The sequence below is a fragment of the Schistocerca cancellata genome, chromosome 5, assembly GCF_023864275.1.
Source record: "Schistocerca cancellata isolate TAMUIC-IGC-003103 chromosome 5, iqSchCanc2.1, whole genome shotgun sequence".
NCBI lineage: Eukaryota > Metazoa > Arthropoda > Insecta > Orthoptera > Acrididae > Schistocerca > Schistocerca cancellata.
The window spans coordinates 358,920,052-358,946,500 of NC_064630.1; the positions used below are offsets into that span (position 1 = coordinate 358,920,052).

The following is a 26,449-nucleotide window of genomic DNA, read 5'->3' on the forward strand; positions in this document are numbered from 1 at the left end:
CCATGGCTGTCCCCTGGTTGGGTTCCGACGGATCAAGTGTAGTTGGGCTTGGCACCTGTCTCGCCTAAGTGAATGAGGGCAGACCAACCTCCCTGGAGGCTTCTGAGTGCCACCAGTGTTTAATTATCTGTTGTCAGCTACCTTAAATGCAAAGCTTATGGTTATTTTTTCTTTTTCTCAAAAATTTTGCAAAATTAATTCATCAATTTACCTTTCAATCTTAAACATTGCGGCCTTCTGCCTTTAAAAGATTATGGTAATATATTTTAAAATTTTGAAACTTAATTGTGGCCTTCAGCCATTGGTATTGCACTTTGCATATGTATGTTCTATCTGCTTAGCCTTAGGGCTTTCCACAGAGCCATGATATGTTTTTTATTTATTTGATTTGCCTCTTTAATTGCATTTTAATCTTGTTGATTTTTAAGATTTTTTTGTTGTTAAACATTCTGGCCTTCTGTCCTTAAAAGTGTATGGTAACATAGTCTAAAATTTTAAAATTTAATTATGGACCTCAGCCATTTGTATTGCACTTTGCATATGTTTGCTGGCTTATTTTTAAAATTATTTTATTGCTATCTTAATTGGATTTTTATCTTGTTGATTTGTTAAGACTTCTTGTTTGGAGGCCTTCGACCGTGAAAGAGTTGCATTTGGTAAAGGTCCAGCTATGTGCTGCTTTGGTTGTAAAGTTTATTAAATTACAATAAACGACAACTGGAAGGAGAAACTGACCTCAACCTTTGACCCCTTCCACAATCCTGTTACCTGTTCTGACCAGTGGGTTTAGTGGGCATATCACCTCATTTAAACTGCAGATTTGAATTTATGCCAAAAAATACAAAGGATTTATCTGAAAAATATTTTCCATTTGTGGTAGGTGTCACTGTAACTGGAGGAATAAACTGAAATAAGTAACCCTGATTATGAGATTCAAGGGGATTCACTGAACTCAAGCGTCCTGATGGTGTGGTGACTCTCTGAAATTAACCGTGAAGGGAACAGAAAAGTACATTACATTAAATGTAGCTTATTTGCCAGACTCTTAAATGTCTAAATGTAAAAGTTTTATTGTAATGTGTACTGAATGAGGGCATGAATGTGTGTTCCTAGATAACAGGACGCAGCATGTTATTCTCAATGGAGAGAAGTCTTCCGAAGTAAGAGTGATTTCAGGTGTGCTGCAGGGGAGTGTCATAGGACCGTTGCTATTCACAATATACATAAATGACCTGGTGGATGACATCGGAAGTTCACTGAGGCTTTTTGCAGATGATGCTGTGGTGTCTCGAGAGGTTGTAACAATGGAAAATTGTACTGAAATGCAGGAGGATCTGCAGCGAATTGACGCATGGTGCAGGGAATGGCAATTGAATCTCAATGTAGACAAGTGTAATGTGCTGCGAATACACAGAAAGATAGATCCTTTATCATTTAGCTACAAAATAGCAGGTCAGCACTGGAAGCAGTTAATACCATAAATTATCTGGGAGTACGCATTAGGAGTGATTTAAAATGAAATGATCATATAATGTTGATTGTCGGTAAAGCAGATGCCAGACTGAGATTCATTGGAAGAATCCTAAGGAAATGCAATCCGAAAACAAAGGAAGTAGGTTACAGTACGCTTGTTCGCCCACTGCTTGAATACTGCTCAGCAGTGTGGGATCCGTACCAGATTGGGTTGATACAAGACATAGAGAAGACCCAACGGAGAGCAGCGTGCTTCGTTACAGGATCATTTAGTAATCGCGAAAGCATTACGGAGATGATAGATAAACTCCAGTGGAAGACTCTGCAGGAGAGACGCTCAGTAGCTCGGTACGGGCTTTTGTCAAAGTTTCGAGAACATACCTTCACCGAAGAGTCAAGCAGTATATTGCTCCCTCCTACGTATATCTCGCGAAGAGACCATGAGTATAAAATCAGAGAGATTAGAGCCCACACAGAGGCATAGCGACAATCCTTCTTTCCACAAACAATACGAGACTGGAATAGAAGGGAGAACCGATAGAGGTACTGAAGGTACCCTCCGCCACACACCGTCATGTGGCTTGCGGAGTACGGATGTAGATGTAGATGTAGATGTACACACATGTAGTATGGGGTGTACAAAAGCCTGGAGTTATCAGCTGAAGGGAGGATAGTACAATATCAAGGCTTCCATAAAGTCAAGATTAAGCAATATGTTGTTATGGCACCATCACGATAGACAGTCCATGTTACGGTCTAGAAGCTCTCTATGGGAACAGACACTCAAAATTTTAATTGTATGACGAGTCTGTAAGTTGTATCTTATGATGAGATGTTAGTGGAGATATCAGTAGGAAATTTAAGTTTCAATTTGCTTAGTCTCTTGCACAAGATTACTTGCCGAGTGTGGTACCCCTCGTGTGACAAGAATGTGAGATTTAAATCACCAGAAGTTGAATCACACAAAAGGTTGTGGTATGTCTGAGCCTATGCTGGGGGTGATGGCTGCGGAACATTTCATGGTGGAAGCACCCTCATAATGTAGAGTATTTGCCCAGCCCTTATAAGATATACATTGAATCATGAGAGTATCTACTTCATATTACATTATTCATATATGGGAAGGGGAGGGAGGGAGAAGGAGAGGGAGAGGGAGAGGGAGGAGAGAGAGAGAGGGAGAGGGAGAGGGAGAGGGAGAGAGGGAGAGAGAGAGAGAGAGAGAGAGAGAGAGAGAGAGAGAGAATGTTGTAACTTACAATACAGGGTGAGTCACCTAACGTTACCGCTGGATATATTTCGTAAACCACATCAAATACTGACGAACCGATTCCACAGACTGAACGTGAGGAGAGGGGCTAGTTAATTGTTTAATACAAACCATACAAAAATGCACGGAAGTATGTTTTTTAACACAAACCTACATTTTTTTAAATGGAACCACGTTAGTTTTGTTAGCACATCTGAACATATAAACAAATACGTAATCAGTGCCGTTTGTTGCATTGTAAAATGTTAATTACGTCCGGAGATATTGTAACCTAAAGTTGATGCTTGAGTACCACTCCTCCGCTGTTCGATCGTGTGTATCGGAGAGCACCGAATTACATAGGGATCCAAAGGGAACGGTGATGGACCTTAGGTACAGAAGAGACTGGAACAGCGCATTACGTCCACATGCTAACACCATTTTATTGGTCTTTTTTACTGACGCATATGTACATGACCATGAGGGGTGAGGTACACGTACACATGTGGTTTCCGTTTTCACTTACGGAGTGGAATAGAATGTGTCCCGACATGTCAGGCCAATAGATGTTCAATGTGGTGGCCATCGTGTACCGTGATGTGCCTACAACCCCAGAAGATATGAAACAACGTATTGTGGCAGCCTGCGGCGACATTACACCAGATGTACTGCGGCGTGTACGACATTCCCTACACCAGAGACTGCAATTGTGTGCAGCAAATGATGGAAACCACATTGAACATCTATTGGCCTGACATGTCGGGACACACTCTATTCCACTCCGTAATTGAAAACGGAAACCACGTGTGTACGTGTACCTCACCCCTCATGGTCATGTACATATGCGTCAGTGAAAAAGACCAATAAAAAGGTGTTAGCATGTGGACATAATGTGCTGTTCCAGTCTCTTCTGTACCTAAGGTCCATCACCATTCCCTTTGGATCCCTACGTAATTCGGTGCTCTCCGATACACACGATCGAACAGCGGAGGAGTGGTACCCAAGCGTCAACTTTAGGTTACAATATCTCCGGATGTAATTAACATTTTACAATGCAACAAATGGCACTGATTACGTATTTGTTTATATGTTCAGATGTGCTAACAAAACTAATGGGGTTCCATTTAAAAAAATGTAGGTTTGTGTTAAAAAACATACTTCCGTGCATTTTTTTATGTTTTGTATTAACCAATTACACTAGCCCCTCTCCTCATGTTCGGTCTGTGGAATCGATTAGTCAGTATTTGATGTGGTTTACGAAATATATCCAGCAGTAACGTCAGGTGACTCACCCTGTATATGCAAACAACATTCCACCATTATATAATTCAAATTTAATATCCTAATTAATGTACTTATCTACATCATTATGTAAATGAATCTCAAGTATTAATGACAGATTTTAACAATTCTGTACAAAACAAATGATAAATAATCACTATTACCTTTACGAATGAAGCATTTATGTAATCATCCTTGGTAGAAGGCAATTCAACACGAGAATGATCATAGGGTAGAATATCTGGGAAACGATTTTTCATTGGATAGCACCGAGCAACTGAAATGCTTCTTTTATGAGCATCCTTTTCCTGAAATAAATTTAGTAACAAAATTATTGTTTGCTCCACAGGATCTCTTTGCAGTGTTTTACTTTACATGAAATTCAGGGAATAAAAATATGAGATTTTGTACTTTAAATCATACTCTAAAAATGTGGATTTCCTTTTGAACTTAATATGAGTAAACAGCATTTAGAACTACTCTTTGGCAGATAAAAATCTGCTTTACACTTTCCGAAGAAACAGCCTCTTCTCCTTTCCTGTTACCTTTATAAGTGTTAACCAAACTTGGCTCAAATCCTAAGAAATAAGAATAATATGAATCAACCATAAATGAATAAGAAACATAAGAGATCCCTCATGGTCCACAAAACAGGTTAGAAAATTATTGCAGAAGAAAGAAAAAACCATGGCAGATTTCACAGAATCCAACATCTCCAGGATTGGCATGGGTTAAACAGAAACTATACATTAAATAATGACTTCAACATGTGATTCTGTCTTGAGATCTAGCAGAAAACTTAAAAATATCTAGATGTATCTGAGGTATATGAGTGGTGATGACAGACCCTTACCATCACAGAGAGAGAGAGAGAGAGAGAGAGAGAGAGAGAGAGATCGCAAGCAATGGTTGTGTTATGGTAGTACCACTAAAACAGGGTAATCGACCACAGTTTTCCGAAATTCCTTCAACAAAGAAGAAGAAGCAGTAAATACTCCAGAATTTGAATAAAGAACAACCAAACATGGGTAATTTGAAAGTAGACTTTCTTGGTCATTTAATAAAGGAGAGTTTCCAGTCCACATCCTCCACAAACCACTAAACTTGCCAAAGTAGTATGACTTGTAATGCCTCAATGACACAGGTAACCATCTTTAGTTGCAAAACTCATCAGTGCGGTATCTGTGGACAGGCCACACTAATCTATTGTTGCTGACGAGACTTACAGCTACCTTTTCAGTAGTTACAATGGAAATACCCTGGGTGATGACTAATCTGTTCTATTACCATTATCCAAAATGGCCTTGCAATGTTGGTATTGTGACACAGCTGAAAACAAGGGGAAACTATACCCATTATATTTCCAAAGAACATGGCAGCTTTATTGTATGGTTTAATAATATCCTCCTGGGCAAGATATTCTGGAGATAAAATAGTCCCCTATTTGGCTCTCTGTTGTGGTCTGCTCATGAGAATTTTCACAGGAAAGATAAATAAATAAATAAATAAATAAAATTTAAAAAATCTCATGTTCTGCAGGTCGGAATATGGAACATTAGCTCACATAAGCAGGTAGCTTAGAGAATTTGTAAAGAGAAACAGATATGTTGAAGTTACGCGTAGAGGAACTTAGTGAAGTGCAGTGGCAGGAAGAACAGGATTTTCTGGTCAGGTAAGTACCGGGTTGTCACAACACCAAATCCCACAGGAGTTATGCAGGAGAAAGTTGGAACAAGACAATACGGATGCAGATCAATTACTATGAACAGTGCTATGAATGAATAATTACAGCCAGGCCACAGCCCACCACTGTAGTACAAGTATATATTCGTACTAGATCAGCAGAAGCTGTATAGCAAGTAACATAAAAAAAGTAAAGGTGTCACCTACCTTAGACTAGTTTGAATTCCATAGTGTTTTTATATGCATACTCCTATTAGAGGTGGTGTGACCTTGCCTTCCTCCAATCTTTAACCTGTCTTACTTAGCCACTTTAACGTTGACTCCGAACTATGGTGCAACTTCTTGTTTTCCCACATTAATAGATTGTTGCCAAAGGTGAAAGAGACAACAAGTGAGAGTAAAAATCCTTGGTTTGACTGGCAACTAACCCTCAGACCTTTTGATGTGTATTCAGACACTTACCTTTGGTGTCACCAAACCATATTGAAAAGTATGTATGATTAGGTAAAAGAAGTTCTTCAGTACAATTTACAAGATGAAAATTTGTGATTGGCGTCTGGAATTCAGTAGCACAAAAAGGTGGAGTAAAAAAATAATAGGAGAACATGGACTGGGAAAAGGAAGGAATGAAGGTGGGAGTTCTTGGTAAAATATTGTACAGAACATAATTTAATCATTTCTAAAACTTTGTTTAAGAATCATGAAAGAAGTTTGAGTACATAGGAGAGGCATGGAGACACCAGAAAGCTTAGACAGAGCATGTAAGACATATATTTAGAAACCAGATTTTGAAAAGCAAAGAATTTCCCATTTAGGTGTGGACTCAGCGCATATGTTATTGGTTATACAATGCAAATTGAAGCTGAAGAAACTGCAGAAAGGTTGGAAATTACAGAGATGGAATCTGGAACAAGAGGTTTGTCAGAGTTTCAAAAGAAGCATTAGACAATGACTGACAGAAACAGGCAAAAGAAATACAACAGAAGAACAATGGGTATCTTTTAGAGATGAAAATAGTGAATACAGCAGGGGGGGGGGAAAAAGATACCTTTGGATAACACACAAGGTAGTAAATGACGAAGGCATTTGTATCTTCTTTCAGATTACTCTGGCTTCACCAGTACTGACTACTTTTTAGCATGCTTTCATCAAAGTGATATCCTGCCACACGTGTGTGTGTGTGTGTGTGTGTGTGTGTGTGTGTGTGTGTGTGTGTGTGTGTTTTACCTAAAGATATTGTTAAGAAGCTTGGAAATGATGCACCAATTACACTACACCCCTACCAGTATTAATATGTGTTGATTGTGTTTTATTTACATGAAATTGTAAGTACAGTGGCAATTTCTCAAGTTTATGCCTTCCCTATGCTAACTGAAATAGCCTGCAAGTGCACCTCTGATGTATCTACTCTAACAAAGAATCCAACTTAGGCATCAGAGTTAAAGTGTTCCATGTTTTGACCATGTACCTGTCTACTGCAGTATGCTTCCTTTTTTGTTGGGCAGCTGCCTTTTCTCATGTCATTGTTACTGTACTTACCCTATTATGTACCTACTGCTGCTGAGATAGACATTTTTACAGTGTTTAATTGATTAATATAGGGGTCGTCTTATATTTACAGATGAAGCTTTGGCTATTAAGGTTTCGTATAAATTTATTTTGGAGAGCTCCATAGGGTAGAGCTTAGCACACAATACTTTCATTTGAATAGGCTCAAGATTTCCCGATACGCAGAAGCACTAGATACAGTATTGATCTTGTTCAATCAATCACGTGACTAGTGCAATGGGTGGATACATGAGAAACTATGAAGTAGAAACTACAACAATCTAATGCTCTGCTTAAAAAATGTCAATTTTGTGAAACACAGGAGGAAATAGTATTAAACTCTATCAACTCACAAACTTTTGTTGTTTTTTAATAGATTTGCAATAGAAGTTCGCATACATGTATTGACACCATATACATACATTTATGCTGCTTTTTAAGTAAATAAAGCCTTTACATGATTATGAAGCTAAGTCAGTATTTTATTTGGTTATGAGAAACTAATGATTCATGAAGTTCGTTGCAAATAAAAACTCAATAGCTATTCATGTTTTAGAATACTGGGGGAATATGTTACCAGCTTTGAATCAGCTTTAGAACAAGATGGTGACATTCAGATGAAATCTAGAAGAAAATTAATCCAGAATTAGATGTGTAACAAACAAAAGAAATCACTTTAAACTGATTGCAATTTTTATCATATAAATAAATTATAGTTGAAAGAACTTTTGTGGAGATAGTGTCAACAGACGGCACTAGATTGTGGGACAAGCGAAAGTTCATGAAATGGACTGAATTGTGATTGCAATCTTTTATTTGTAAATTAGTTGCTGTTGTTACGTATGACCTGCATCCTAGAAGATATGGCTGCCTCTGTGTTTCACTGTTGAACAAGCACAGCACTACAGAAGACTTGGAGGGGGAACAGTGACACGAGCTTAGCTGAGAACAATAAAGAGTGTTGGGAGGGGAGTGGTGAGCAGGCATCAAATTTCATCTTGCTGCCAACCATCGGAATCTTTACTGTGTGCTTTGGCTTTTTATGGACATCTACTATGTTTAAAACGCAGTTAGCCTGAATCCATTAGTACTCTGAATCGAATTGATTTCAAACTGGACAAATACACAACAACAGCTTACATTTCTGCAGGAGATGCTAAAAATCTAGCCTGGGGCCAGTAGCACACTTAATGTTGTCAATGCTCAGCGTGAGGTATGATGCAAATTTAGGGGGTTGTGTGTCAGCTGCTGGATCTACACAGGCAATGACAGAGCAGCGGGCAGACAAAGTGTTTTTGTAGCAAAAGACACTGTAACACACTGACATCAATATAGAACTGGTACCACAGACAACAGGCTAAACAAAAGAGGCAATGAAGATAAAAATTAACGTAAACCATATCTGTTGGTTTATTTTATTTCTCCTTTTACCATCAAAACATAGGCAATCAATAAATGGCATATGGTTAGATTAAGCATTTCTATCATTCTTTGAATGTATCCTGCTGCTTCTTGTGATTGCTACAGATGAAGGGTCTGGTCTGGACACTTCAGTGTCTTTTAAATAAAATTACCTGCTGCCACAATCTTTAATTTGTGCGCAAAAATGATTCACACTGTGGTACAGACATAACCAGATGAAACTGTGTATCAATAAAGAGGGAATGATCAGATCTGTTAACTTAGACTTTATATTAAGGTGTAATTTAAAACTGAACTCTTGGGAACATGCAAAGCTTAACGAGCTAAAAATTTACATTTACAAACCAATGTATTTATTTTAAAAAATCAAAATCAAACCTGTAGTTCAAGAAGTTCTTTCCATTTCATGTCAAGTGGTGTGGGCCCATTTAAGGTTTTTGTTGTAAGCCCTTCTACAAATTTTTCATACTTTTCAACTTCCAGAACAAACTGGTTTAGTACCTCTGGGTCAGCAAATGGATCTTTTTCGAGGGTTTTTGAAGGCTGACGATCTTCTGCAGAAACTTCATTCTGTTCAGGAACCTAAATGTAACACAAAACTTAAAATGAAATCACAATAATGATAATGAGGACGGTGATGATAAGTGATTTTGTAGTAAAAAAGACCACCCCAATTCCTTGTTTTCTGTCCTCAGGTTAGTTTACCAATGCTGCTTTGACTGGTCGTAAAAAAAAAAAAAAGGTGATCTTTGATAAGCACAGCCCTCTTCTGCTTATTTACTAGTGGCATTACTCATTAAGAAGTGAATAAGTTCACTTTCCCTGCAGCTTATTGTGTCAAGGTGGATCATTTCAAGAGCCATCTCATTCCAAAATTAAGTTCAGTGCTGTGAGTTCACATGACCAACACATTAACACTTTGTGTGTAACTAACATTACTGAGGAATATAAAGTTACTTTTAGTTGACTTCACAGACCATGCTTTCTTCAGTATTTGCGGCAGTACAAATAATGGAGTTACTGATAAATTTTGTTATACAAACTGAAATTCTTCTTCCAACATATGTGAAATAAACAGAGGCTTAGTTGGGATAATTTTTATGATAAATTTAATTTTAAAGATTTATTTGTAATAACCATAACATCTTTTGGCACCAATAATCTACATACACCAAATCTTTAATGTGTCCCCACAGAAAAAAAGTCACATGGAGTGAGATCTCGTGATCGAGGAGGCCATTTCATGAAACAGCTGTCCTCTTCTGTAGCACAGTCGATCCATCGATGTGACAGCTCCATGTTCAGGTATCCACGAACTTCATGATGAAAATGGGGTGGTATAAAAAAAAACTTTCAGGGTTCCTCTTCAAAACGACATACCGTATTTACTCGAATCTAAGCCGCACTCGAATCTAAGCCGCATCTGAAAAATGAGACTCGAAATCAAGGAAAAAAATAAATTCCCGAACCTAAGCCGCACCTGAAATTTGAGACTCTAAATTCAAGGGGAGAGAAAAGTTTTAGGCCGCACCTCCAAATCGAAACAAAGTTGGTCCACTGCAATATGAGACACAATTTAGGCCGAATGAATGACGATACAGCTACAGTAGTTTAGTTCGAGTCGTAAGATTAGCAGTTAAGCTTTACCAGGTAGCCATTGCTATGAGTCAGGTGCTCCGTCCGTATTTATAAGGGTACCCTTCCTTTTCCACGTGTTTCGTCTGGTTTGAATTGATAACTTATTTCTCTTCGATCTGATAAGTGCCGTTCTCTTTGTTATAGGTGTTTACGTCACTCTAAGCTGAAAATGCATTACTGTACTGCGTCATGCATTGTTTTCGCATTCTGATAATGGGTGTTTACGGCCTGTCGCCGCTCGCGGCATGGCTTGCTTTTGTGCGCGCTACTGCCACAATAGACTGTGGATGATAGAAGATGTTCTGAACGAGAGTATAGCGAAAATTTTTCTCCGTTTGAAAATCTTTGCATACGCCTCTTTAATACATTACATTCTGCACAGAAATTAGAGTCATCTTAGATTTAAAAATCTAGTCAATTGCCGTGCTTCATTTCTGACTGTAGCACTATTAGGCATAAGAATAATACGAATATAAACATGAAATAAGGATATAAATATCCTTCCGCGTTTGCTGTTGTCTCACTCTAGTTTCATAGTTTATTAGGCAGACAGGATTTAAATGAGATAGCAGCAAACACGAAAGAATACATGGCAAAATGTTTATATTCGCATTATTCTTATGGTGAAGAGAATACTGCATGTGATTCACAATTCATAAAAGTTCCTACTAGCAACCATCTCTTCTCACAGGTAGGAAAAAATTCAGAACGTAGAGTTGGCCATATTGACTAACATCCCAAAGTCTTGCCAATAGGATTTTCGTTGTTCATTGAAATGCTGGTACATTCGAAGATTTACAATATGGAATTTGTATTTACTTCGTTGGATAATGTACGAAATGCAGTCGTCAAAACTCGGGGCGGAGAAAAAAGCTCGCCTTCCACCCCGTTTTTTTTTTTTTTTTTTTCTTGTTAATTTATTTACTGACGCAGAGGTTTTGGCGCCAGTATTTATCTTTGTGCCTGCAAAGCATGCTTGTGTAGCGCTATATATTCGACGGAAGAAGTTAGTTGTGGCAGCACCTGCCAACATTTTGCAGAACTTCCGCGTACTCTGCACTCGATTCTAAGCCGCAGGCGGTTTTTTTGATTACAAAAACTTAGATTCGAGTAAATACGGTATGTATGATATCTGTACAATATTTGGTTCTTGTGCAATACATAATTGAAAATGTTACCGGGCTTTATGTACACCCTTTAGAAAGAATGCAGGTAAATTTTGTAGTGAATGAATTGTGAACCATTGGCTGGGATTTATTTTTACTTAACTTACAGTGTGATTACTGGACTGGTTATGAAGTCCCACCTCAGTTACAGATTCAGCAACATTAGGAAACTTTTACCCACTTTCACATGAATGACACTGCACATAGGCAGTTGGAGTACACACAATCCATCCTGGGAGGGGTAACTAATCATACTAAATTCATTGATAACCATGCTAACCCTGTGTTGATGCAAGGGGGGGAAAAAAAAGAACCACAAGAGAAAGAATACTCCCTTTTCCCAATTATTTTCACTAACTTCCTGATATCTATTACATTTACTACTAATGAACCCTGTAGATATTTTCTCTTGCAGTCATAATACATATTTTTATACTGTTATATTCCTTGTAGTAGTGCACACTGAAGAAATATCCTTTCTGTAGTATATGCAGGGCTGGGCCCCAGCTGCAGCCACCACAGCATTGTAGTTGGGGTGAGAATTAGGGTGGGGGTGGGGTGCAGATCATGGTAATCAGCACTGCAGTCCCAGACATATATTTGTATACGCACTGTCACATGTTCACACGATGCTGCACCTGTATTCCACTGCAAAAGGTACTTTGGTTGCCACTCAGACCCTCCGCAGCCAACTCCAGACCAACTGTCGGCCATCTAAGGTCTACACTTTGAAGTACAATGCCTGCAGCTGCTGCTGTCTATCAGATAGTGCAGCCTCATGCCTTCACCAGGATCATCAGCCGCTGGACGCTCAACAGCTGCTCTCACACTCGGACCTGCAACCTGATGACCACAAGCTCACAGCCTTGTGGTACACGGTTGCTGATCATCAACAGTACCTCGGCTCACCACAATCATGGATCTCGCCATGGAGGCACTGGCTACACATAATCAAGATAAACTTTCCAGTTGTACTTAAGTCTGGACTGTCGTCCTCTGAAGCTGTACTAAGTTTAGTCCAAGGTTAATAAATAAAGTTATCATTGCAACAGATAAGTTCAATCTTTACCAGTCACACAACTCAGCTAAGGTCATTTCAGTGGCAATGTGGCTGACTCTATGTAACACACAGTACACGTCAATACTCAGTACAGGGCCTGCTAAAAATTTGCCCTCTCTAGCACACCACTCAAGGTATGCTGGTTGCAGCACCAACTCCTGGTCTCGTCCATCATCTGCTCACCTTCACAGAAAGCCCGATGCTGCCACGCTGACCACAAGAACATGCACACATTTTCCTTGGATGTTGCAGCTATGGCTCGCCCTCTTCCCAAGGGTGTGGCAGTGTTGGGCAGGACAGGGACGATGAGGCCACTTCTTCCTGTGTATTTCAGTGTTTCTTGGTGTAGTGCTGGAACATGGTTTTGTTCTTTCAAAATTTATCGTGTGTTTTGGAAAACAAGTACATTTTTTCTTGTCTGTTAGTGTAACTTGGTGGGGCACTATATTCCTGTTTATTTCGTTGTGATAGTCTGTATTTAAATACTAGAAAAGAGTGAAATTGCTCACCATGTTCTGAACACAGTCTGTTCTTTTCTAGGTTTCTGTAACTTTGTTCAATTGTGAGGTTATTTCAATTTTGGTAGATGTTCATTGGCAATTGGTTCGTGTTTTCTCAGTAGAAGCAATTTCTTGGCATATTTGGATGGTCTGCACACATTTTGTTCAATAGTTCCTTTGTGTAACTCTTGCCTTTCTGTGTACCATGTCTTTTCAATTGCCGGAGCCATTGTTGCCTCAGGCCCTTCCTTTCCGGAATCAGGCAATTCTAGACTTGCTCACTCACATTCTATAGGTTTTCCCACAATTCTAAAGTGGGCATGATCACAACAAGTGTTCAGAGGGGGCTTCCAGGAGTTCATGTGTGGGATTGTGGGCCAGCTTCTGTCACCCTTGTTTGCAATGTTGTCGTGCCTTGTGGCACCCAGTAGTTGTCCATCCTGCTGTTTGGCGTAAGTCCCAATGGTATGGGCCCAGCCCTTCCATGTGACACCAGATGCCATCAGATGCCAAGCCTTTTGTTGTTGGCCCTGTTGAAAATGGCCCTCCTGTCCTCACCACTGTCAATGCTGAAGCAAACACTTTTGCTGGCCTTGTCACGGCCAGACCTTCAGTCATTGCCAGCATATTGTAGCCAGCCCCCGTGACCCTGTTCCTGGTCACCGCAGCTTCAGCCATCCTTGTGGCTGCTTTGGAAGTCTCCGCTGGCCCTGAGGCAGCTGGAACTCTTAATACTGTTCCTGGCCACTGCCTCCTTCATGGCCATCCTGCAGCTAGCGTGACCATCTCCGCTGATGCACCTGACCCCATTGCGTGTCTTCCCAGGCCTTGGATGGCGACTTCTTTGACACATGCCCGGCCTTCCCCATCACCAGTTATGGCAGCCACTGAGTGTTTCCCTATGCTAACATGGCATACTTCTTTTGTCAGGATCCATTTTTTGGTGTTAATTGACTGAGTGCCATGGTGTTTTGTTCCAGTCTCCTCTGGTGGCTGCTCGGTGCCTCCTCCCATGGGTGCTGCACTTGTCTGAGGTGGTTGCACCATCTCTGTTAAAGAGGTGAGGAGTGTAATCTACGCAATAAAGAATAGTTATTGTGACTGGTGAATTTAGTCTTTACCAGTTGCACCATTCAGCTAAGACTATTTCATTTCCAATGAATGTTTAAACCACCTAAACCCCAACTGTTGCTCAAGCTGACTGTAGACAGAGAACCACTGGAAAATGTTATTGCAAATAAATTCACGAGCTAAAAATAGGCGTAGAAATGCAATACACACCACTCTTATCTGTTTAGTGTTTCTCACTGTCACTTTCCTGATACAGGTCATATGTTACCATATAATGTTTTATTTGTCATTTCTATGTCTACTCATCTGTGTTCTCTGCCTTTGTGGTTAGTCTCATTAATATCCATAATTTTCCTAGTTTAATGCATGCTATTATTCTCAATATGCAAAGTAAAAATTAATATTTTCATAAATCTTGTGTTCCCAGTTCATAATTGTGTCAAAACAGTGTGCCAACAATCCTAGTTTAATCTGTAAAAAAAAATCAGCAAAATTACTTGCCAGGCTTTTGTTGAATCATCATCTACATTCACTAGCATGTGTGTCAGTAAATTTAAAACTAATCTCTAAATCTATCATCCAGTCTTTTCCTCATTAAATCTTCCTATTTCTCTTAAGGAACAGCCTTTGATAGTTTTCTATCTCAATTTTCCATTTTAGTTAGTCCTATCATTGCAGCATACAACTAAGATTTATTACAGCAAATACTTTCTGAGTGTGAAGGAATTGTCATCTCGTAAAAACAAATAAAAATTTTTATGGCTGTAGGTTTACCTGAATTGTTGGCAGTACTGGGGGTTTCTTCTCTCCAGCTCCCGAAGCCTCATTAACAACAGAACTGATTTGTGTCTGCAACATCGTCACAGACGGTTGCTGGGCAACAATCTCCTTTTTTGGTGAGAAGTTGCTACCATCAGTTTGCTGCACTGAGGAACCAGTCTGCTGTTTTGCAACACCATTTTGTTGAACTTGTTGCTCTTTTTTTGGTGACACATTTGCAGGCTGTTGAGGAACAAGTGGCTTTTGATTCAACGAGAAGTCCAGCCCTGCTAAAAGATCAATATTAGATGACACTCCACTATCACTCTTGCCCTCTACTGAAGAACTTGATGAACTTCCCTGAAGGCTGAAGGTTGTATTTGTAGCATCACCTGGGAACCGTGCTTGCATATAGGTCATTGGAGAAGGAGCAGCAGCTTGTTGAGCACTTGTACCTTGCTGATATGTATCATTTTGCACTGTTGGTTGAGATTCTGATTGAATCGTTTCTGAACCATACTGATAACCATATGGTGCAGTGTAGTAATTAACATGAGAGTATGCTTGACTTGAAATTGGTATAGTTGTGTTGTATTGGGATGCATATGTCTGACCATCCACAGCTGTTTGGAATGAGCTCGTTTGTGACGTAGCGTACTTCCCAGCATTAGTATATGACGACGTTCCAGCTCCTGCCATGTATTGGTACTGGGTTGCATCAACAACGTTGCTGCTGCTTGCCACTGAAGCCTGCACAGAATATGGAGGTGAAGCAGCATACACTGTACTATACATGTTATCATAATATGGTTGCTGCTGTGGCATGCTAGATGGTTGGGTTTGTAAGGAAGAGGTGGATCCTGTAGGTGCAACACCAGCACCTTGATACTGGACTGCACTTGAAGTAGGCCCAACATCTGAGGAATTTGCAGAATATGAAGATACAGTTTGATTTTGTTGTAGTTGCGTCTGCGATTGTGCCTGTTGCCACTGATACTGAGGATATGTCACTGGTGGTTTCTGCACAGATGGATAACTCTGAAGATGAGGTGGTATTTTCTGTTCTGTATCATATGACCCCATCACAGTTTGCTGGTTTTCTTGCCATCCACACTGGGCTGCCTGTTGTTGAGTGTTTCCTGAGTAATAAGGAACATTAACAGAAGAATCCTGTGCAGCATAAGCTGCCCCATATTGGTAAGGTTGTGACTTGCTGTAATCATATGTGGGATATGAGGTACTGTGTGCTGGATATGAAAGTTGCTGCTGTTGAACAGCAGTGTCGTGCTGGGGAGTACTTCTGTATTGGGAAGTGGTGCTATGTTGGGCAGCAGAGGAGATACTCGACTGTGAAACTCCACCTTCATTAGTTATATTCATTGCAGGTATTCCAGAAGTAGATGTTTGTTGAGGCACAGTGCTATGTACAGTTGTTGGTACTGTTGGTGGTAAATATGCTTGTTGAGTTGTTGAATAATTCTGATGTACTTGTGTATGATAGTGTTGTGGGTACCCAGCATACATTTCCGAAGTGTCTCCAATTTGTGGTTGTGGTACATTTGTTGACTGAGCTTGTGAAATTGCTGGTGTCTGCAAATGACTGTATGGGTTTTGCACTGTATCTGTACTGTGGTATGCTGAGCCATACTGATAAGCTGGGCTTTTAGCAGCATGATGGCTAGTTGCATCTCTTGACCCAACACTGGAATATGAACCAGGTCCTCTAGGAGTAGATGAAGTGGGAGGAAAAACATGAGAACCTGTTGTCTGGTGCTGATAGTATTGTTGTGTTTGACCATACGCATAGTCTGTATATTGATCTCCTGTATATGGCATTTGATGAGGTGGTTGGTATCCTGAAGTGCTGTAAGTATATTGTGGAGCACTAGAAACGTATGCAGGTGTCTGGTGACTCATTTCAGGTTTGGCAATACCAGGAGATGTAGTGGGTTGGTACAGTGTGTCCTGCTTTGTAATTGTGCCGCAAGTTTCAGTTGTACCTTCTGAGCCCACAGGAGCTGGTCTTACAGGTGGGATCCATGGTAATGGACCTGCGAGATTCTCGCTGCTCCCTGCACTTTCTGCTGTATAGGAGGCTGGAAGTTGCCCTCCAATTCCTGTTGTACTGCTTGCTGGCATTGCTGTGCTAGAAGGCAGAGTAAAAATCTGAGAGGTAGAGTAGCTTCCAGTGGGCAATGTACCCTTCATACTCTGAAGATAGTCTCTCAACTTTGGACCACCAGAATCAATACTTGGCTTCTCTATATCCTGTCTTGGTATCTTCTTATTGTTCTTTGCAAGTATCTGTTCACGTTCCTCATCCTGCACCTTGCAGGTTCCTTTAACTCTCTGCAGTAGCTTCGTAACATTAGTCTCCAGTTTTCGATAAAATTCGAGACCTTTGTTTGATTTCGCAAGTAGGTCTTCATATGCATCATAAGAAGATATCAATGCATTAATAGTGGCTTCACGTTTTCTGATTGTATCCATAGCAGCTTTTCTTGGGCCTGCACACTTTGCATATGCTTCTGTAAGTGCTTTCAAAATATTTTCTTGTGCAGCTAAATTCTGTTCAATAATGGTTTCCTGTAAACAAGATAGCAATAACAACAACACTTCGGCTACAATGCAACTTGTATTATGTTCTCAAACCTGTGGCTTGTCATATTACTTACATATTTTTGATGTTTTTGCATCTCCTGACTGAATATGGTTTCAAGTGACTCACCAGTGCGAGTAACAAGCTGACGAGTAATGTCGTCCTGACAGACTGACTCTCTCAGCTGTGCAGCTAAAGTAGCTCGCTGTTTTTTCATTTCATCTACCTTGTCAATCAAATGTTGTAATTCCTTAATAGCTGCTTCATCCTCAGGAGCTGCATCAATAATAATAATAATAATAATAATAATAATAATGTAATGACACAATTACCAAATCCTCCATATTTACTTATAAAATTTAAGCAATACTAAGAAATACATACTGTTCATATTGCTGATGGTTGGTATTTGTTTCTTAAGGTCTGGTAATGGAAGAGAGAGAATTCGCAAATTGCTAATATGTAATGTCATTGCCTTGTGAAGTGTCTGGTTTGATTCTGATGCTTTGGCATGGGCTTCATGATATTTATTTGCCTCCCGTGTGAGATCAGTTGCAACAATTGATGGCGGTCTCTTCCCCATTAATTCTTGGTACTCCTTTTCTTTCTTATCTTCAAGCTTTGGAAAAAGAAGCAAATTTTATTGAAAAGGCAGTTATGACTGAAGAAAGGTAATCTGCTTCACAAAATGCTGATATTTTTACAAAATCTAATTGTAAAGGAAAAATCAAAAGTAGAGAATAATGAGAACACATACAGTTAATCATACATCATTAACTATTAAATGTAACAAAACTGATAAAAAGTATGAAGATTTCATACAAAAATACTAACTTTTGAGAATAAATTAAAATTAAAGCATGTAACCATCAGTGCAGAAATGTGGCATTAGAAAAATTATATCATCAAAAAGATATAGTCAACAAATACAAACTATACAAAATACTTTAAATATAAATCACACTGTCAGTGTTTGCTACTAGATAGGTTATAACAGAGAAGTCCTGCAAACAAGTATCGGCTAATGTATATACGAGAAGGAAGACAGAATTGTTGCAGCTCAAATAACCAACAAGGAAATGTTTTGAAGAAATGAAAACACAATAAATAAGAGAGTTTTCACTTGTTTCATCAATGGTCTACAGCTCCTCAAAGAAGATTCAAGTAATGTCATGCAGGTACGTTTGTTGGTGACTCAGGAGTCCAATGCGGGGGCCCACTTGGTGTCCACATGTGAGTAAGTGCATGCCACCCCGAAAAAAGGGGTTCATTGTAAGCAATTGTCTACATGCTCATTTCAAAGGCTCTGTCTTGGAACTTGCTTCAGTCCTTAATGAGTTTCACCCATATGCCACAGTCTTCACAGAGCTCCTCTCATTTAATACACTTGATATTAAAAGCATTTATATCACGTTTGGTACAATCTTTCACGCACAATGCAGGTCTTCTATGTGGTCTTTTGGCAAGCGCTATATCACCAAGTCGTGTGCGTAGGGGAAGACGCAAGTAGTTCATATGAAGTTAGTGTCCTAGCCACAAAAGGCAATGTTAGTTGAGAGTGGCAGTGACAATGGGCAGCTTTATGGTGTTCAGGACTTTCTTATGTGTCACACTGTCTCTCCATGTTATGCCTAGAATATTTGTAAGCTTCACAGATGAAAGGGGTTGAGCTTAAGTTCTCGTTTAGCAGTGATGTCCAAGTCACCATAAAAGAGTGTGCTCAGCAAACATGCTTGATAGATGAGAGGTTTTTTGTGGCCAACGTAAAGTTTTTGTTGTTGTTGTTTAATGCCTGCCACTGACTTCAAAAACACGTATTTTCGCCAACAATGTGAGGGCACATTGATGACAGTGCCAACTATAATTGTATAACTGGTGTTCCTATTTAAAATGAGACTAGGGTTAGCAGACATCCGGAAATTCATGGACATGCCCTACATTTTAACCGTTTGTATGGCGTCCGGGGGTAATTTTTTTGGAAAGTCCTACATTTTCAGAAACAAACAGTGATAATTAGAAATGAACTGGCAGATGTGAAAATAGAAATGAATAATTGGTTATTAGCCACAACTGCAAGTCACTATGGCAACACAGCTATAGTGATACAGCATATACATTCCATAGTAACAAAGAATGATGGATGTGGCTATGCAGCATTTGAACTCTGGGTTAAAATGGACTTCAGTGTCGGCGGTGTCTGCATGCTGTGCAGATGTTGGTAACAGTGCGATGAATGACGGGAAATCGAGACAACAAATCATAATACAGATGTCGAGAGCCAATGACTTTATTTTCTCTCTCTTCCATTTGCAGTTTGGTTATCGAAAATTAAGAGTGTGAAAAGTCAACAGTTAATTCACAGTGCTTTTTTTTACAAGCCGAAATGCCGAAACGAAAATCCAAATTCAATGATGCATTGTCATTAATGCATAAGTGTTTCAAGGAGGGAAGAAGCGAATACAAAGCACAATGCCTTATTTGTCCTCCAGGAATGTATCTTGCACACAAAGGTAAGGTTATCAAATAGTTTTTATCTTTCGTCTTACTTTGATCGGCATATTGCTATGGCGATTATTTAAAGAGTTTTAATTTATAATTGCCAATTTTGGTATATTATCACTATATTAAGATGGAAACATTTCTCTTGTAGGTGCACAAGATTTGAAAGTACACCTATCTTCCGAGAAACATAAAACATCTCAAAATTCTGCTGGTACTTCAGATATTAAAGGTTTTTTTGCTCAGTCCACACAGTCAGCATATCGTGTTAGTGCTGCAGTAGCAACGTTTGCATTTCATGTTGTTAATCACCAAGCATCATACAAATCCATGGACTGCACACCAAAACTAAACGCAAAACTATACAATGATTCTCAAATTGTGAAGAAAGTTTTGTGTGCAAGAACAAAGACCGAAATGATTATTAACAAAGTCCTTGCACCATATTCTGTTGACATACAATGTCTGGAAGAAATTTCTTTTTTTGGCATTAGTACCGACAGCAGTAATCATGGTTCCCAGAAACTAAATAATACAAACTAAATAATACAAAAATGTACCAAAATACATGCAAACACAAGTATATAAAATAGGGAGGGTTATTAAATTAAAATGTCTTGGAGAAACCACACTGCAAAATGGACTGGAGAAATTTTCAACAGATGTGAGAGTTAATAAAATGCAAGAGCACACCAAGTGGCAGCAGGAGAAGAAATTTCCAAGTTATCTGAGCCAGTGACTCCTCCTGGTAGAAAGGATGAAGGGGAAGGAAGAGGAATGAAGAAAGAAATGGGGAAAGTTTGGAAAAGTCGTCCAGAACACCAGATCAGGGGAGACTTACTATAAAGGGTGAGAAGGAAAGACTGATCATTGGGGACAGCACCAGACAAAGATTTTAAAACCTAAGAGCTTAGAGGTGGATGATAGGGTAATAAGCAAAGCAGAGACTACTGCCAAAATATCATTCAAGGGTTAATAAGAGCTAATGTTTTGTCAGTAATCTGTGTATTGCTATCTTCCACCTCCAAGCTCTCACATTTTCAAATCTTGTCTGTTGCAGCCTCCAACAATTCCTTCTCATTCTGTCCAGTCCATCTCCCCTGACCTGGAATTCAGGGTGACTTTTCCAAGTGGCTCTGAGCACTATGGGACTTAACAGCTGAGGTCATCAGTCCCCTAGAACTTAGAACTACTTAAACCTAACTAACCTAAGGACATCACACACATCCATGCCCGAGGCAGGATTCGAACCTGCGACCGTAGCAGTCGCGCGGTTCCAGACTGCACCGCCTAAACCGCGTGGCCACCGCGGTCAGCTAACTTTTCCAAACTCCCCTCATTTTCTAAACCCTGCCAGTCCTTTTTCTTAATCCTTCTTCCTTCCTCTTCAACCCTTCTTCCAGAGGAAGGAGCTATTGGCTCCGCAAGCTTGCAAATTTCCTTAACCTTTATATGTGCATGTTCTCCTGCTGTCACTTTGTGAGTATTTTTTTATACATGCCATTACATTATATTTTCAAAAATTCATTAATTTTCTTGGATAAAGGATATGGTTTGACAAAAACAAATACGATAAGAAATGCATATCTTGAAAAACAAAACTAAAACACTGTACCACAGTGATAAGACCAGAATGTTTATATGCATATGAATGCTTAACAATGAACTGTAATCTGGACAGAATCAAGATATTTGAAAGATGCGTTATTAGAAAAATATTGGGTGCAATACAAACAACAGATGGCTGGAAAATAAGAATATCTACCATAATACACATAAAATATCAAAATTAATGGCACAGTGAAGGTTAATCATCTTTAGACATCACTACCACAAGAATGAGAACAGGTTAACGAAACAAATATTCCTGTTTTTCAGGAAAAACAAATCAACAATAGCATGGATGACAGAAATAAGAAAAGAACTAGGAACGAACACTAAAGAATCACAAATACCAGAAAGAAACCTTTTTAAGAACAAAATTCTAAGTTTAGAAGGCTTTGAAATATGCTGAAATATGCTGAAGTTAAGCCACTGTTTAAGAAGGGAGATAAAGAAATAGCATCAAATTTCCGTCCAATTTCACTGTTGCCAGCATTCTCAAAAATTTTCGAAAAAGTAATGTACAGTCGTCTTTATAACCATCTCATCTCAAATAACATACTGTCAAAGTCACAGTTTGGATTTCTAAAAGGTTCTGATATTGAGAAGGCTATCTACACTTACAGTGAAAATGTGCTTAATTCATTAGACAAAAAATTGCAGGCAACTAGTATATTTTGTGATCTGTCAAAGGCATTTGACTGTGTAAATCACAATATCCTTTTAAGTAAACTAGAATATTATAGCGTAACAGGAAATGCTGCAAAATGGTTCAAATCTTATATCTCTGGCAGGAAACAAAGGGTGTTATTAGGAAAGAGACATGTATCAAGCTATCAGGCATCATCCAACTGGGAACTAATTACATGTGGGGTCCCACAAGGTTCCATTTTGGGGCCCTTACTTTTTCTTGTGTATATCAATGACCTTTCATCAGTAACGTTACCAGATGCCAAGTTTGTTTTGTTTGCCGATGATACAAACATTGCAATAAATAGCAAATCAAGTGTAGTCTTAGAAAGATCAGCCAATAAAATATTTGTGGACATTAATCACTGGTTCCTAGCCAATTCTTTGTCTCTAAACCTTGAAAAAACACACTACATGCAGTTCAGAACTTGTAAGGGGTGTCCCAAGAGTATATGTCTAACATACGATGACAAGAAGATAGAAGAAGTGGACAGTGTTAAATTCTTGGGATTACAGCTTGATAATAAATTCAACTGGGAGGAGCACACCACAGAACTGCTGAAGCGTCTTAACAAATCTCTGTTCGCAATGCGAATTTTGTCAGACATAGGGGATATAAAAATGAAAAAGCTGGCATACTATGCTTACTTTCATTCCATAATCTCATATGGGATTATTTTTTGGGGTAATTCATCAAGCCAAGCTAAAGTTTTCTGGGCACAAAAACGTGCAGTAAGAATTATATGTGGTGTGAACTCAAGAACATCCTGCAGAAGCCTGTTTAGGGAACTAGGGATACTAACTACAGCTTCCCAATATATTTATTCCTTAATGAAATTTGTCATTTAAAATATATCACTTTTTCAAACCAACAGCTCAATTCATGGAATCAATACTAGAAATAAGAATAATCTTCACAAGGATTTAAAGTCACTTAGTCTTGTACAAAAAGGTGTGCATTATTCAGGAACACACATTTTCAATAACTTGCCAGCAGCCATAAAAAGCTTAACAACCAATGAAATTCAGTTTTAGAGAAGCCTAAAGGATTTATTGGTGGCCAACTCCTTCTACTCCATTGATGAATTTCTTAGTAAAACCAACTGATTTGTATATAAGTACAACATAACTTCTGCAAAATTTCAGTGCAGTAATGTGTTCACTGAAAATTTGTGTGTGTGTGTGTGTGTGTGTGTGTGTGTGTGTGTGTGTGTGTGTGTGTGTAAGTATAATCTAACTTCTGCACCATTTCAGTGCAGTAATGTGTTTATTGTAAATAAGTATTACAGTAGTTGTATTACATGTTTATTATCTTATAAATAAATAAAAAACGTTTTTATTTTAAATTCAGTGCATTAGTATTTGTAAAATGACTCTTAGTGTTCATTAAAAAATGACGATCATTCCACTTGGGACCTGTGGAATGGTACATTAGCTTATTTGTTTTAGTTGTAAATATTTGTCATGTATTGTTGTTTTTCTGACATGTTCCACATCCTGGAGGACCTCCTCACTACGGATCAATTGGAATGAAAGTAAATCTAAATCTAAATCTAGAAGGCAGAGTGAATAAGAAATCAGGAACAACATGGACAAAAGATACGAAACGACAGCATTTGGAGAAGATGGAGTACGGGAAAAATAGGGAACAAAGAAAGAAGAGGAAGTGAAGTTGCTATATGATCCTAGTTGGTCAATACAAAGACAAAGAAAAAAAATGTTTTTATTTATTTACTGCAAACGTATTTCCCAGATCCATACAGCGATGAGCTTGTCCAGGTGGACATGTCAGTACATTAGAGGAAGGCAAGGACATACTACCTCCAATAAGACAACACCTAGTAAAGCACTGTTTTGTTTAAACCAGTTTTCAAGATGACGGTAGCTTTAATTTTTTACATCACATACTAATTCAGTTCTTAAGCAGATTACCGATTGAAAATATCAGAATACAAAACAGTAATGAGCCGTTACACCCTTACAAGATGAGATGTGACTGTTACTGTCATGCTACAGGGTTGATATCTACCAATAATGCACATGGAAACACTATAATGATTGAACGATAATAATATGGTACACACAATACTTCCAATAACACTAGAACTGTCAGACAGATTCCCTTACTTGTTGAGCTTGAGAGTTAATAACAGGAGTAACAGTGGAACCTTGTGCTGCAAGTGACTAGGTGAGGAAATTTGTGAGTGTATTGTCAAGTGTTGCCAAAAGCCATGTGGGGAGCCGAGGGTGGCAATGTCTGCTGTGGGCTGCAGCTTTCACCCCCCTGAAGAATAGGGTACACATAGGACTGAATAGTTTTTTTAAGTGCATTATCTGAAAACTACCTTGAGCAGTTAAACATAGAACCGACTCGTGGCGATAACATATTAGACCTTCTGGTGACAAACAGATCCGAACTATTTGAAACAGTTAACGCAGAACAGGGAATCAGCAATCAAAAAGCGGTTACAGCCTCGGTGATTTAAGTCAAAAACAGAAATATTAAAAAAGGGAGGAAGATTTATCTGTTTAGCAAAAGTGACAAAAAGCAGATTTCAGAGTACTTGATGGCTCAACACAAAATTTTTATCTCAAGTACAGATAGTATTGAGGATCAGTGGGACAAAGTTCAAAACCATTGTACAATATGCATTAGATGAGTATGTGCCAAGCAAGATCGTAAGAGATGGAAGAGAGCCACCGTGGTACAACAACCGAGTTAGAAAACTGCTACGGAAACAAAGGCAATTTCACAGCAAACATAAAAATAGCCAAAGCCTTGCAGACACCCAAAAATTAGTTGAGGTGAAATATAGTGTGAGGAGGGCTATGTGAGAGGCGTTCAACGAATTCGAAAGTAAAGTTCTATGTACTGACTTAGCAGAAAATCCTAAGAAATTTTGGTCTTATGTTAAAGCGGTAGGTGGATCAAAACAAAATGTCCAGACACTCTGTGACCAAAATGGTACTGAAACAGAAGATGACAGACTAAAGGCCGAAATACTAAATGTCTTTTTCCAAAGCTGCTTCACAGAGGAAGACTGCACTGTAGTTCCTTCTCTAGATTGTCGCACAGATGACAAAATGGTAGATATCGAAATAGATGACAGAGGGATACAAAAACAATTAAAATCGCTCAAAAGAGGAAAGGCCGCTCGACCTGATGGGATACCAGTTCGATTTTACACAGAGTACGTGAAGGAATTTGCCCCCCTTCTTGCAGCGGTGTACTGTAGGTCTCTAGAAGAGCATAGCGTTCCATAAGATTGGAAAAGGGCACAGGTCATCCCCATTTTCAAGAAGGGACATCGAACAGATGTGCGGAACTATAGACCTAGATCTCTAATGACAATAACTTGTAGAATTTTGGAACATGTATTATGTTCGAGTATGATGCCTTTTCTGGAGACTAGAAATCGACTCTGAAGGAATCAGCATGGGTTTCAAAAAAGATGATCGTGTGAAACCCAGCTCACGCTCTTCGCCCATGAGACTCAGAGGGCCGTAGACACGGGCTCCCAGGTAGATGTCGTGTTTCTTGACTTCTGCAAGGCGTTTGATACAGTTCCCCCCAGTTGTTTAAGGAACAAAGTAAGAACAGACCAATTGAGTGATTGGATTGAAGAGTTCCTAGATAACAGAATGCAGCATGTCATTCCCAATGGAGAGAAGTCTTCCGAAGTAAGAGTGATTTCAGGTGTGCCGCAGGGGAGTGTCGTATGACTGTTGCTATTCACAATATATATAGATGACCTTGTGGATAACATTGGAAGTTCACTGAGGCTTTTTGTGGATGATGCTGTAGTATATCGAGAGGCTGTAACAATGGAAAATTGTACTGAAATGCAGGAGGATCTGCAACAAACTGACGCGTGGTGCAGGGAATGGCAATTGAATCTCAATGTAGACAAGTGTAATGTGCTGCGAATACACAGAAAGAAAGATCCTTTATAATTTAGCTACAATTTAGCAGATCAGCAACTGGAAGCAGTTAATTCCATAAATTATCTGGGAGTAGGCATTAAGAGTGATTTAGAATGGAATGACCATATAAAATTAATTGTCAGTAAAGCAGATGCCAGACTGAGATTCATTGGAAGAATCCTAAGGAAGTGCAGTCAGAAACAAAGGAAGTAGGTTACAGTACACTTGTTCGCCCACTGCTTGAACACTGCTCACCAGTGTGGGATCCGTACCAGATAGGGTTGATAG

General features: G+C 39.1%; 1 protein-coding gene across 3 annotated transcripts in view; it reads right to left on the reverse strand.

Annotated features, from left to right (window-relative positions):
• LOC126188035 (tyrosine-protein phosphatase non-receptor type 23-like) overlaps positions 1-26,449 on the reverse strand; it is a 185,776-nt gene that overhangs the window by 58,503 nt on the left and 100,824 nt on the right. For all 3 annotated transcript variants that reach the window (XM_049929461.1, XM_049929460.1, XM_049929462.1), the window contains exons 10-14: positions 17,831-18,065; positions 17,523-17,722; positions 14,863-17,433; positions 9,032-9,235; positions 4,165-4,308 (exon numbers count right to left, since the gene is read on the reverse strand). In XM_049929461.1, coding sequence (XP_049785418.1) covers positions 4,165-4,308; positions 9,032-9,235; positions 14,863-17,433; positions 17,523-17,722; positions 17,831-18,065 — 3,354 coding nt within the window. The remainder of the gene's footprint in view (positions 1-4,164; positions 4,309-9,031; positions 9,236-14,862; positions 17,434-17,522; positions 17,723-17,830; positions 18,066-26,449) is intronic.